The 13,353-nt window shown below is 32.0% G+C and overlaps 1 protein-coding gene across 1 annotated transcript; it reads right to left on the bottom strand.

The window, feature by feature from the left end:
- Positions 1-3,350: 3,350 nt before the first annotated feature.
- LOC143067740 (uncharacterized) lies at positions 3,351-12,230 on the bottom strand. Its single transcript, XM_076241230.1, has 5 exons — positions 11,437-12,230; positions 10,003-10,539; positions 9,352-9,438; positions 6,003-6,072; positions 3,351-4,326 (listed from the first exon to the last, which is right to left on the bottom strand). The coding sequence occupies exons 1-5, from the start codon at positions 12,167-12,169 to the stop codon at positions 3,444-3,446; spliced, it is 2,310 nt and encodes a 769-aa protein (XP_076097345.1). The 5' UTR covers positions 12,170-12,230; the 3' UTR covers positions 3,351-3,443.
- Between the last annotated feature and the right edge of the window lie 1,123 nt (positions 12,231-13,353).

The raw sequence follows: 13,353 nt of genomic DNA, 5'->3' as shown, positions 1-13,353 counted from the left end.
GCATGAATATTGGGAAATATTGTCCCGAGTAGAATTTTATATTGCACGAGCTTGTGAGTGCAATATATTTTATACGAGGGACAATATTCCCCAATATTCATGCAATGACCATGCAATAACCCTTTTATTGTATAGCTATGTAATATTTGGAAGTAAAAAAATGGTTTAAACTAAGATTTTGTCGTTGATGACGTCATGAATTTTGAGGATTTATTGCAGGAGTGCAATATAGGAATTTATTGCACGCTAACTTTTGGTTACTTTCTGTGGGAAATGTTATATTGCTATGCAATAATATCTAATATCTAATACTGTTATGATTTTAACCTTATTTTATATGATTTCCATAGCATCAGTTAATACTGTAACAGGTGAGCGACACAGGCTCTTGAGAGCCTCTAGTTTCATTTCAGTTTAAACAAAACGAAAGCAATGAATTAATACAGTAAAAATATCAAGCTGGCTTTCACATGACATATTTTTTTGCGGAAACCATGTTGATTTTCCGGAAGGATGTTATTTGCCTAAAGATGATATGATGCTACAAATCGACGTCAGGACGAAACTTTGATGCCTTCCCTCTGTCTCCTCTTTTCAGTGAAATAATGGTATTATTTACGTTCGTCCGTTCGTCCCGCTTCAGGTTAAAGTTTTTGGACAATGTAGTTTTTGATGAAGTTCAAGTCCAATCAACTTGAAACTTAGTACACATGTTTCCTATGATGTGATCTTTCTAATTTTAATGCTAAATTAGAGATTTCCCCCATTTTCATGGTCCACTGAATATTGAAAATGATAGTGCGGATGTGGCATCCGTGTATGGGGTGGGGAAACATTCTTGTTTGTTGATGTATTACAGATATTGATTTATGTACCACGTTTTTTCTCCGTCTTCTTTCGTTTCTGCGCAAAACCACAAGTAATGATAAACAATTCATCTATGGGTAACCACTCCATTAAATGGTTTACTAACGATTAGGACAAAATAGGACTTATTTGTGGATCTTGTCTTGCTGATTAACTTAAGGTTTAAAGTGTCTATCTTTTATAGTTTTCATGAAATTAGGCAGAAACATAAAATATTGGTAGAAATCGTCATTACAGAGCAAGAACTCCAATGATAATGTTGTCTATCTATCTATAATAATTTTTCAAGATAAGATGCAGAACACTTTTTTTTAAAAGCAAAAACGCAAAAAAATGAATGATAAAAATCTCCATTCAAAGCACTTATACTCCAATAAGGAGTCATCTGAAGATTTTGACCGTTTTGGCTTATTTATAGCTTTCTCCCAATTTATTACAATTTTAAAATTAAAAAGAAAACAATAATGTGTCCTTAGCACATGGATGCCCCACTCGCACCATCATTTTCTATGTTCAGTGGATCGTGAAATTGGGGTCAATTTAAACTCTTGATTTGGCATAAAAATTAGGAAGATCATATCACAGGGAACATGTGTAAAAAGTTTCAAGACGATTGGACCTCAACTTTATCAAAAACTACCTTGACCAAAAACTTTAACCTGAAGCAGGACAGACGGATGGACATAATTTGACAAAGACACGAAAAATTAATGGACGCACAGACCGAAAAACATAATGCATATAACTGGGACATAAAAATATTAAAAAAAAAAATAGTGCACACGCTGAAATGTCTAGAATGCTTTACTGGACAATGATGTTGAGAAAGTCTTAAAGATATAGGTTTTACTAAATTAAAGCATTCCAGAAACTTAAGAAGTTGAAGATCAATGACAATGAGGTCAAGGTCAGTTATACCTGCCAGAACGACATCTGCACCTTACAACTATTCCATACACCAAATATAACTGTCCTGTTGCTATTAGTATCTGATAAAACAAACCCAGACCAAAACACAAAAACTTAACATTGTCCATTGAACCATAAAGATGAGGTCAAGGTCAGATGATACATTGTACCTGCAGACAGACATGTACACCTTCTTAACCATTCAATTCATCAAATATAGTTGGCCTATTGCTTATATCGGTAGCACTTGAATAAACTTAGCATTGCCATATGAACAATAACAATGAGGTCAAGGTCAGACAACACCTGCCAGACTGACATGTACCCATTACAATCATTCCATACACCAAATAAAATGTATAGTTGACCTACTGCTTATTATGAGGGGGAGTACCCTTCTTCCTTCTCCCACCCCTCTTCTCCTTTCTCCTACCCCCGTTCTCCTTTCTCCCATTAAAATAAAACATCTCCTTTTGAGATATTTTTTCTTAAAATATTAGAAAAAAATTTAAAAGGAGAGATATTTTATTTTTTCTCCTTTCTCCAACTTTTTCTCCTTTCTCCCAGCCTTCCTCTCCTTTCTCCTACCCCTTTCTCCCTGTCTCCCTTACCCCTGTCCTCCCCCTCTATTATAGTATTTGAGAAACTGACCTCATCATGTAACTTTAGCTTTGATCACTGATCCATGAAATGAAGTCGAGGTCAGGTGAACTCTGTCTGACATAGATGTTGCAAGGAACCTATATACAAGTTGCTGAACCCTGAAAATGAAGTCAAGGACAATGGATATCTGATTGGTGGAAATTTAGTAACTTGAAGTATCTGCATACCAGATATGAAACACTCAGGTGTTGTACCTTCTGAAATATAAAGCTCTATACCAATACTTTCAATGCCGCCGGATAGTAAGTAATACCTATGTCTCGCATACCGTGACTTTCTTCACAGGTGAGACAATAGTAACAAAATTCTTCATGCAGGGGGGTTTATATACTTTAAAACATGCTTAATGAAGAGTGTGGCCAAATTTTGTTAAAATTTGACAAAGTAGTTTCAGAGGAGAAGATTATTGCAAAAGTTAACAATGCAGAGGGACAACAAGTAGCCAAGAGATTAGAAACTCTTACTTGGCCCTTTTGCCATACAAGCTAAAAATAAGGCAAATGACAAGTGGCATATGCCAAACAATCACATCTAATATAATCAGACCATAAAGCATCTGTATACCTGATACAGACTATCCAGCTTTTCTACCTTTCAAAATATAAATGAAACTTTAAACGAATTTTACAGCATTTAAGCTATCCAAAATCATTAAAAATGGAGAAAAAATTAAAATCCATGAATTAAATTTTTGTACTAATTCTTTTTTGTGATTTTCATTTGACAGAAAAGATAATTTACATGTCAATTTTCCTTTAAACATCAACTGCATTTAACAGAGGCGGATTAAGAGGGGGCCCAGCCTCCTCTTTTGTTATAAAATTATTAATAATTAATCCCTGAAGCATGATTGGAGCAGGCCACCTCTTAGGCAGTCAGCAGGCCCCATCTAATGCAAATTTCTGGATTCATGACTGTTTTAATCTTTTATAAATTGTATAAATAAGCATTATATACATGTCAATATAATTCATTTCAATGTGCACATATATTCCATTTAGGAATCAAACTTTCTCTCTAGTTATAGATTTCCAGATTCCTCCATAATGAAAGCCGTGTTTTGATTGGTTATTGTTTGATAAACTGTATTGCTTTTCTCCATTGGACCATTCTGTGGCTTGTGATTTTGGTAACACATCATCTTCACTAGAAATTAAATCCACTTTTTCATCCATAACATGCAAGCAATCATACACATTATTGGTTGTACGGACATCCTCTAAATGTTTTTGTAAGATTTTATCTTGCATGTTCTGATAAACTGTTGTCAATTCTTTCGTCCTTTTTTGTTGTTCCTGTATATTTTTCACAGCTCCTCTAGTCCTCCTATGTTTATCTGTACGGGAATTCTTGTTGTATGATTTTGCCTCTTTATGGTCTGTACGTAAATAGGATTTTTCAAAACTTCCCCTTTTCTTACTCTTTTCATCATATGAATATTTTGTATTGCCATTTCTACTACCTTTGTGACTGGCCTTGTCTTCTTTTGAACTTTTAGAATATGGTCTTGTGATAAATGATTTATCTATTTTATTGCCGTCTATTTTATTTTCTAAAGAAACAACCTTTTGACTTGTTTTTCTAACACTATCGCATGCTTTGAAATCTTTGTCAATTCTTATTGTGATATCACTTGTTAGTGATTTTTCGGATGTTTTACCATCATGTTTTCTATGTTTGGATTTTTCTTGATGTTTCTTGATTTTGTATGAAAGCTTTTCTCTATACTCTTTATCATGTCTTCTTTTGTGTCTTGAGCTATGACCATGAAGATGATTTGTTTTCATTGCATGTTGTTTTGATCCGTCACTGACTCTAGGTCTTCTGTTTAAGGCATCCTCTTCTTTCCTACTAGCTTTACATTTTCTATGCATGTCTTTATGGTTTCTAGAATAAAGAACAATATTGATATATGATAAAAAATTTACACGAAGGCTTGTCCAACATAAACATATACTGTTACTTGAATGGTATTTTTAGACATGTTCATAGTAGTAGTTGTGTAAACATTATTTGAGTTTGCCTATACTAAGCATAAGAGTATCAGTTCATTGGTATATGCAAAATTTCAACCTTACAGATCCGAACATGCAGCTACATATATAACTAAAAAGTTAATGCATGTTTTTTCTCTAAAGTTATGTGATTACATAAAAACACATTTTGGGTAACTTAATAAAGCACCAAGTAATGGGAATTTAGATCATACTAGACTTGAAAGCTAAAGGTGTACTACATATATTGCGAACCCTATAATAGTTTTCCATAGATTCACCTGCAAGTTACCTGTCCATTTAAACTTTTGTAAGTTCTATTGTCCCATTGAACAAATACAACAGGTATTGTTCTCTGTATAGTTTATTTGATGGGACCTTTAAATTTCTTCCAAGAGAAATCTATCACTCATTGATTAATTTGCCTGACCAAAAAAATATCTTCTTTGTTCACTGAAATACATGTATAAACTCACATAAACTGCATGTGATACAGTATTTATTCAATATCAATAATATATTTTCAATCTGTTCAATATAAGCACTGATTAATAATTATAAAAAGTTTATTTCTGATTTTTTTTTAACTACTGCTATGTTTTAAAGAATTTACATGTTTTTTGCGGTTGTTCAGTTATAAGGAATACATTTATGAAGACCTTTATTTAAACATTATCATTTCAAGTTTTTACTTATGAACAGACTAAAAACAAGAATGTGTCCATAGTACACGAATGCCCCACTCGCACTATAATTTTCTATCTTCAGTGGACCGTGAAATTGGGGTCAAAACTTTAATTTGGAATTAAAATTAGAAAGATCATATCATAGGGAACATGTGTACTAAGTTTCAAGTTGATGTAACTTTAACTTCATCAAAAACTACCTTGACCAAAAACTTTAACATGAAGCGGACGGACGAACAGAGGCACAGACGGACGGACGAACGGAGGCACAGACCAGAAAACATAATGCCCCTCTACTATCGTAGGTGGGGCATAAAAAGAACATTTTAATAGGTAAAATGTTGAAATTTGATCAGAAATCAACTTTAAATTTTTAAATCAGTGTTTATATCAAACAAATTGAAAATGTGTTTTTGATTGAATAAATACAACATCACATGCAGTTTCATAATTACTTATTTGTACATGTATTTCCATCATTGACAGTTCAATTTTTTGTTCAGGTAAATAAATCAGTGAGTGATAGATTTCTCTTGCAAGAAATTTAAAGGTCCCATTGAATAAACTAAACAGAGAACAATAGCTGTTGTATTTGTTAGATGGGACAATTGGACTTACAAAAGTTTAAATGGACAGGTAACTTGCAGGTGAATCTGTGGAAAACTATGATAGGATTCGCAATAACATCAGCTTCAAGCCATAATGTCATAAAACTACACCTACACTTTTCAGATCTTATCTGCAGCAAGTCGGGGTCAAAGATTTCAAATTTTTGTATAATAACTGACATCTTATGTCCCACTACTCCCACTACTCCAACTAGTCCCCAGACATCAAAGCATTTTCACAAAGTTAAGGATGGCATAAAAAAAAAAAAAATTACTTAGGTTTTGAATTAATTCTGTCCTCTAACTTCCTTCTTGGAATGTGTGGTGAGTTATCATCTTTCTTTCCTGAAAAGAGTAAAAATTCAAATACAAAAACTGTAATGTGATTAATTTTTACTGAAATCATGAAATATTATATATATATGATTGTTGATATGCCTTCTATTTTTTCTTCTCAGATAATCAGTGGTAGTGTGTGCACATCTTCATTGTGGGTTATATATCTCAAGACATTTTAAACACAAAATCATTAAATATTTGCTGTCAATTTGGCAAACAATCCTGCTCAACATGTCATTCTAGTACATAACAGGGTAAATTCTTACTTAACATAGTATTGTCCTGGATATGCATGTAGAATTGGCTGCTGAAAAACTGTTGTTGCATTTTAAACCAGGTGCTCCGCAGGGCGCAGCTTTATACGACCGCAGAGGTCGAACCCTGAACAGTTGGGGCAAGTATGGACAAAACATTCAAGCGTGATACAGCTCTGAATTTGGATTGTGATCAAATTTTTGACATTACATGGGTTTTATTTTACACAAAACAAATGTCAAGATTTTACAAATCAATTAAAGATTTCTTCTTCAAACTTTTTAAATCTAAAATTAAATAGTTGACACAGCATAGGTTTCTGACACAGAATGAATGTGGTCTAATGAACCTAAAAGGTTTTTTTTGCCTTTGAGCAATTCACTATGCTGTTGAATATTAATCCTCTCAAAAAAATGTTTGAAGAAATTTTCTTTTTATTTATGAAATCTGAAATGAGAAAAATTTAAACCCCACCCCCCTTTTTTTTCACATCCCCGTTTCCCTTTTTCCAAAACTGATATCATTTCAAATTTCTAATGGAGTTTGCAACAATAACTACTCTTTTAAATACATCATAAAATATTAAAATGTAAAATAAAGTGCTTGTTATCACTGAATGGTAAAGATTGGTTGGTAGTAAAAGTGAATATACATTGTTTATTGTATAAAACAATAAAAAAAAACTTCATAAGCAACATTTTATATTGGCAAATTTCCAATGAAGTTATTTACATAAAGTTATTGGCAAATAAAAATAGAAAATGACATCATAGTCATGTCTGGCAAATGTCCAACATACATTATCTAAAAACATTTTAGATAAGATAAGGAAAAAAAGCTTCATCAGCAACATTTTATATTTGCAAATTTCCAATGAAGTTATTTACATAAAGTTATTAGCAAATAAAAATAGAAAATGACATCATAGTCATGTCTGGAAAATTTCCAACATATATTATCAACTACTATTCTATACAAAGAAAGATAACTCCAATTGAAAATTAATTGCTATTGCACAATATTGTGCAATTAGATATTTCTTGCTATATTGTGCAATACTGTGCAATTGAAAATTTCTTGCTATTGCACAATACTTGATATGGAATCCTGATTTGGACCAACTTGAAAACTGGGCCCATAATCAAAAATCAAAGTACATATTTAGATAAAGCATATCAAATAAGCCCAAGAATTTAATTTTTGTTAAAATCAAACTTAGTTTAATTTTGGACCCTTTGGACCTTAATGTAGACCAATTTGAAAACTGGACCAAAAATTAAGAATCTACATACACAGTTAGATTTGGCATATCAAAGAACCCATTGATTCAATTTTTGATGAAATCAAACAAAGTTCAATTTTGGACCCTTTGGGCCCCTTATTCCAAATGTTAGGACCAAAACTCCCAAAATCAAACCCAACCTTCCTTTTATGGTCATAAACCTTGTGTTAAAATTTCATTGATTTCTATTTACTTATACTAAAGTTATTGTGCGAAAACCAAGAATAATGCTTATTTGGGCCCTTTTTTGGCCCTTTATTCCTAAACTGTTGGAACCAAAACTCCCAAAATCAATCCCAACCTTCCTTTTGTGGTCATAAACCTTGTGTCAAAATTTAATAGATTTCTATTCACTTAAACTAAAGTTATAGTGCGAAAACCAAGAAAATGCTTATTTGGGCCCTTTTTGGCCCCTAATTCCTAAACTGTTGTGACCTCAACTCCCAAAATCAATCCCAACCTTCCTTTTGTGGTCATAAACCTTGTGTTAAAATTTCATTGATTTCTATTCACTTTTACTAAAGTTAGAGTGCGAAAACTAAAAGTATTCGGACGACGACGACGACGCAGACGACGACGCCAACGTGATAGCAATATACGACCAAAAAATTAAAATTTTTGCGGTCGTATAAAAATGATTTTAGAATTCCGAACAAACAATAAGATTACGAGCTATATATATTAACGTTATCTCACTGGCTGAAAATTGAAATGATACAATTGAAAATAAAGCTTTTCCTTTACCATATATACTGCATACACAAATAACTTTTCATTTTATTCATCTAAAAGCAGTTTTCCTAAAGGTAAGTTGAGATTGTTTATGTCCCCCTTGTAAAAACTGATTTAAAATAAATCCACAGTATATGTCAGTCTATATATATAGCTATTAGACAGTGACATATACTGTGGATTCAGTCTATTAGACAGTGACATATATATACTGTGGATTCAGTCTATTAGACAGTGACATATACTGTGGATTCAGTCTATTAGACAGTGACATATACTGTGGATTCAGTCTATTAGACAGTGACATATACTGTGGATTAAGTCTATTAGACAGTGACATATAAACAGTGACATATACTGTGGATTCATTTATTTTCTTGGATATCAATTTTCGTGGTTTGATGAAATGTTGCATTTGCATGGACATTTTATTTCATTGTCTTTCAAAAATCTCCAAAAGCCTTTAGCAAATTGACAAATTCTAGCCTATACCAACAATATCCAACTAACATTGAATCCCCCATACTTCATTCTTCCGGTATTTTTTTTGTTACTTTCATTTGTTTATTTAATTAAGCTGTTATTTTGTATTCTTCCATACTTTTCAAACTGTACAGGTGTATTTAAGAAACACATGTAATTATTGAGTTACTTTGTCAAGCAAATGTATTTATTGAGTTAGTTTGTCTAGCAGATGTTAAAATTGAGTTACTTTGTCTAGTAGATGTAATTATTGAGTTACTTTGTCTAGCAGATGTTATTATTGAGTTACTTTGTCTAGCAGATGTAATTATTGAGTTACTTTGTCTAGCATATGTTATTATTGAGTTACTTTGTCTAGCAGATGTATTTATTGAGTTACTTTGTCTAGCAGATATAATTATTGAGTTACTTTGTCTAGCATATGTTATAATTGAGTTACTTTGTCTAGCAGATGTAATTATTGAGTTACTTTGTCTAGCAGATGTAAATATTGTGTATCTTTGCCTAGCAGATTGATGTAATTATTGAGTTACTTTGTCTAGCAGATGTTATCCCAGATTTATCACTTCCTGTGTCACTATCTGCTTTCTCACATGAACCTGGAACATGAACAATCTCATCTGAAACAAACATTAATTAAAAAATAAATACTCCTTTAACATATATAACATACAAAATTAAGTTGAAAATTTATGTCAATTTCAAAAAGCAACAACTGTAAACATATTATACTGAAAATCACAGTAACTTTCAAATACTTTCCAAGTAACAACTACAGCAGAACATAACAGGAAAAGAAGACATGCTGGAATGCTTTGTTTGCTTATTGATGATTACTGAATACTATGGGGAAAATCTTAGAGAGATACAATGTTCTAAACAAAATAATATTGATATACTACTAGGGGGTGTTTAACAACCTTGACTACACATAGGGTCTAACACAAATGGTAAATATTTATCTATTAACCATGAGGTCTTGATGTATCTTGTTAGGTTGACATATTCACCTGACAATGACCTAATAAAAGGTCATACAATGTATCATTAACAGCTTGATCAATGAACCATGAAAATGAAGTTGTTGTCAGAAAAACATGTTAGATGGACATGTGAAATCTGAAAATTATTGTGCAGAGAAAATATAGTTGACTCAAAATTGGTCATCAACCCGAGACACTTACAATTGTTTTTTGATTTTTGTTGTGTATTACTTTCAACAGTACTAGTCTGGTCAAGCTTACAGGTAGGCAAACTTCTTGATTTAAACAATGTTGGCTCTGCAGTACTTTCAACAGCATGGCCAACCTTCCACAAAGGCAAACATTTAGACTTTAATGGTGTTAAATCTGTAGTATGTTCTTCAGCATCAGCAGCACTCAAGATAGGCAAACTATGTGATTCTAATCGTGTTGGCTCTGTGGCATTTTTAAAAGCTGGGTCAACCTTACAAATAGGCAAACTTCTTGTATCTAAGTGTGTTTTCCCAATTGTATTTTTGAAATCCTCCTCAACTTTAGAAATAGTCAAACTTCTTGATTCTAACCATGTCTGCTCTGTAGTATTTATAAAATCCTGGTCAACTTTACAAATAGGCAAACTTCTTGATTTACTTTTCAATCTGAACTTAAAATCTGGCAATTTTGTGGGTTTGCTGGCATTTTCCAACAACATGTCAAAACTCAAATTAATCAAATCATTTTCTTTCAGCCTAGGTAGATCTGGTAGAAAAAATGTATAAGGCATTGAAATGTCAAATAATATTTCATATACATGTACCATAACAATGTATAAAATACTTCAATATAAACATTAACATTATAGATCAGTAAGTTAATTGTACAAAAGTCACACAAAATATGTATCTTTTCTCGTGTTTATTTATCAAAAAATAAATGAGGTTGTTGGTTTTCTCTTTAATGAATGACTGTAAAATTTTTCTGTCTATGAAGAAATCACATCAAAAACTTGGTGCACACTGAATAACCTGTGTATCATGTTATTTTAAAGTGTGCATCACATTTTTTATGTGATTTCAAGTAGACAGAAAAAAGTAACAGTCATTCTTTATAATTAAATTCTAAATTCTGTTTTAAAAATCATGAAAAAATGTTGATGACAAAATGGTCACATGACAAAATTATGTCTATGAGCTGATAGACAACACACTGTCAGCCAACCAGAAGACATGTAACATCCAAAATTAAATTATTTGGATTTGTTAAGAATTTAGCAATGCCAGGACATTTTATCTTGTTTATAGCTTACTATATTACTCATTGTTTATTGTTGTACATCATAATCCTTTGCAGTTTGGTCTTGGGTACTGTACATCATTCTGTACATAGTTTTCTTATTGGCAATCATACCACATATTGCTATTCTTTTATAAGTTATAATTTGAAATGAATAAAAAAAAAGTACAAATGTACATTGTATACCATATAATTGACCACTCTTTGTACATTCAAAGTGTTATAACAAATAATGTAAAACTTCCACCATGTAAATAAATCAATTTGGTGAGCTTTTTAAGAACGGTTAGCAAAAATTACCCCCGTAACCGCCTTTAAAAAAACCCACAAAAATTGTATAGATCTGTATGTGATATATTTTACCTTTTTGCTGCATGTTGGCAACCTGATTTAAATTATGTGGTTCAAAATATGACTTCAGTTGATTCTCACTATCCATTGCTTGAGATTTCTGTTGATTCTTGCTATCTACATGTATAATGTTCTCTGTAGCTGCAGCACAGAAACTTTCCTGTTCATATCTAGAAAAAAGTTTTTTGGGCTCAATCCTGGACTTAGTAGAGCTTATTTCCAAATATGAAGGGTCACCTTTCAGCTTTTGAATATTTACAGTACCTATTCTGCCCTCTCTTTTTACAGCAAACTGCTGTAAGTAAGAATTGTCTACGTTCTTTTGAATATTTTGTTTGTGGAAATCTTTGCGTTGGTCAAACTTTTTGCTGTTAGTCATCACAGCCTGTGGCAACAGTTTACCACTTTCTGAGTACTTTTCATACTTTAAGTTTTCATTTGAAAAATGTTTCTTTTCCATCAAAACATTGTGTGACAAGAGACTACCATTTTCTGAATCTTCTAAATTTCTATTTTCAGTTGAAAAATATTTTTTCCCATTGACTTCAGAAACTTTATTTGTGTTTTGACCTTTCACAGAATTACTGCAATTGCTACTTTTAATGTGTGTGGTTTTAAACTTTCTTCTGAATTTTAAGACTGGCTGACTGTTGGAAGAATTTTGGTATAGCTCATCAATACATCTATCAAGATAATTATACACTGGTATTACATAGTCTGTCATACATGTATGGTTGTTGTCCATTGTCACAGTGTGAGTTCAATGTTCATGCTACCATCATCTGAAAAAAAGAAACATGTTCATTTACATTGTATGTAAGATGGTGATTGATTGATTGATGGTGTAAAATGAGCTTCTTGGCAGCCAGTTTTTTTTGGTGGAGAAGGCAAGAAATGTATTGTGCAAGAATCAGCATATTGTGTGAAGAAATTCATCACATACATTACATGTAATTTCATAAAACACAAAAAATAGTCTTTAAAGTATGATTTTTTTCACCCTTCAGAATTTATGGAATATATGTCCAAAATAATAATCCTTGTTTTGACTGTTCTTCAAAAGTCTGGTGATTTTGTGCATGCCTTCAGAAAATAGCGATTTGCCAGTGGGGCGATTTTTCATGCATTCTGACGTATTATACTGAAATGCAGTGAAGTTTAGCATTTGATAGTTCATTGATAACATTCTGGCGTATCATAAACAAACAACTTGTAACATTTCATTTCATTGGCCGAAAGATTCAAATACAACAACAATGTAGTCAGTGTGCACGTGAATTGACACAGGTGACCGACAATGGAATGTACTACGTTACTACGAACGTAAAAACAAGGATTTCATTTTGTATAGTTTACAAACCTTTGGTCAAAAGAATTAAATAAATCTTTTGTTAACTTCAAATAGTGGGGTCGAAATATTATACTGATATTTTGTATTCAGTAATATTCTAAGTTCTTTATGCATGCAGCAACTCAATTATTGTGTACCGTATAATGAGAAATATAAGGATAAAATAAAATGCATGTGCCGCTTTTATACGGATAAATATATGAACCACTTTTAATTTCTTTCATACTGACGATAGGTTATAATCCTAACAGTGTCGTAGTCACTTATAATAAGTATTTCATAATACTGATCCATTACAATAATTAATGATGGGTTGCACTGACATTCCTCTTTTATTATTTTCATGCTATAAAACATACACAAAGTAGCTAAGCGTACCATAAACGGAGGAAATTGTCCCCCAAAATAGAAACAAAACAACTTTAATCGTATAATTTGTGCACCTAAATGAATTCAGTGAAGGCATGCTGTTGTAATAAATTGAAATGTTACATCGGCGAAGATTATTTCTTTTGCATGTGTTGAACAAAATAATGAATTAATACTTGCGAGAAATGTCGTAGTTTATAAGGAACAAT

This window comes from Mytilus galloprovincialis, chromosome 3, assembly GCF_965363235.1.
Source record: "Mytilus galloprovincialis chromosome 3, xbMytGall1.hap1.1, whole genome shotgun sequence".
Lineage (NCBI taxonomy): Eukaryota > Metazoa > Mollusca > Bivalvia > Mytilida > Mytilidae > Mytilus > Mytilus galloprovincialis.
Note: the sequence above shows the minus strand (reverse complement) of the source record. Positions and strands in the feature narration are given on the sequence as shown.

Bases quoted from the DNA above. Each gene is read 5' to 3' on its own strand.
- LOC143067740 (XM_076241230.1), bottom strand. From the start codon at position 12,169: ATGGACAACAACCATACATGTATGACAGACTATGTAATACCAGTGTAT. The intron at 10,540-11,436 runs GTAAAATATATC...TTTTTCTACCAG, and splicing joins TGCCAACATGCAGCAAAAAG to ATCTACCTAGGCTGAAAGAA. The intron at 9,439-10,002 runs GTAAGTGTCTCG...TGTTTGTTTCAG, and splicing joins ACAAAAATCAAAAAACAATT to ATGAGATTGTTCATGTTCCA.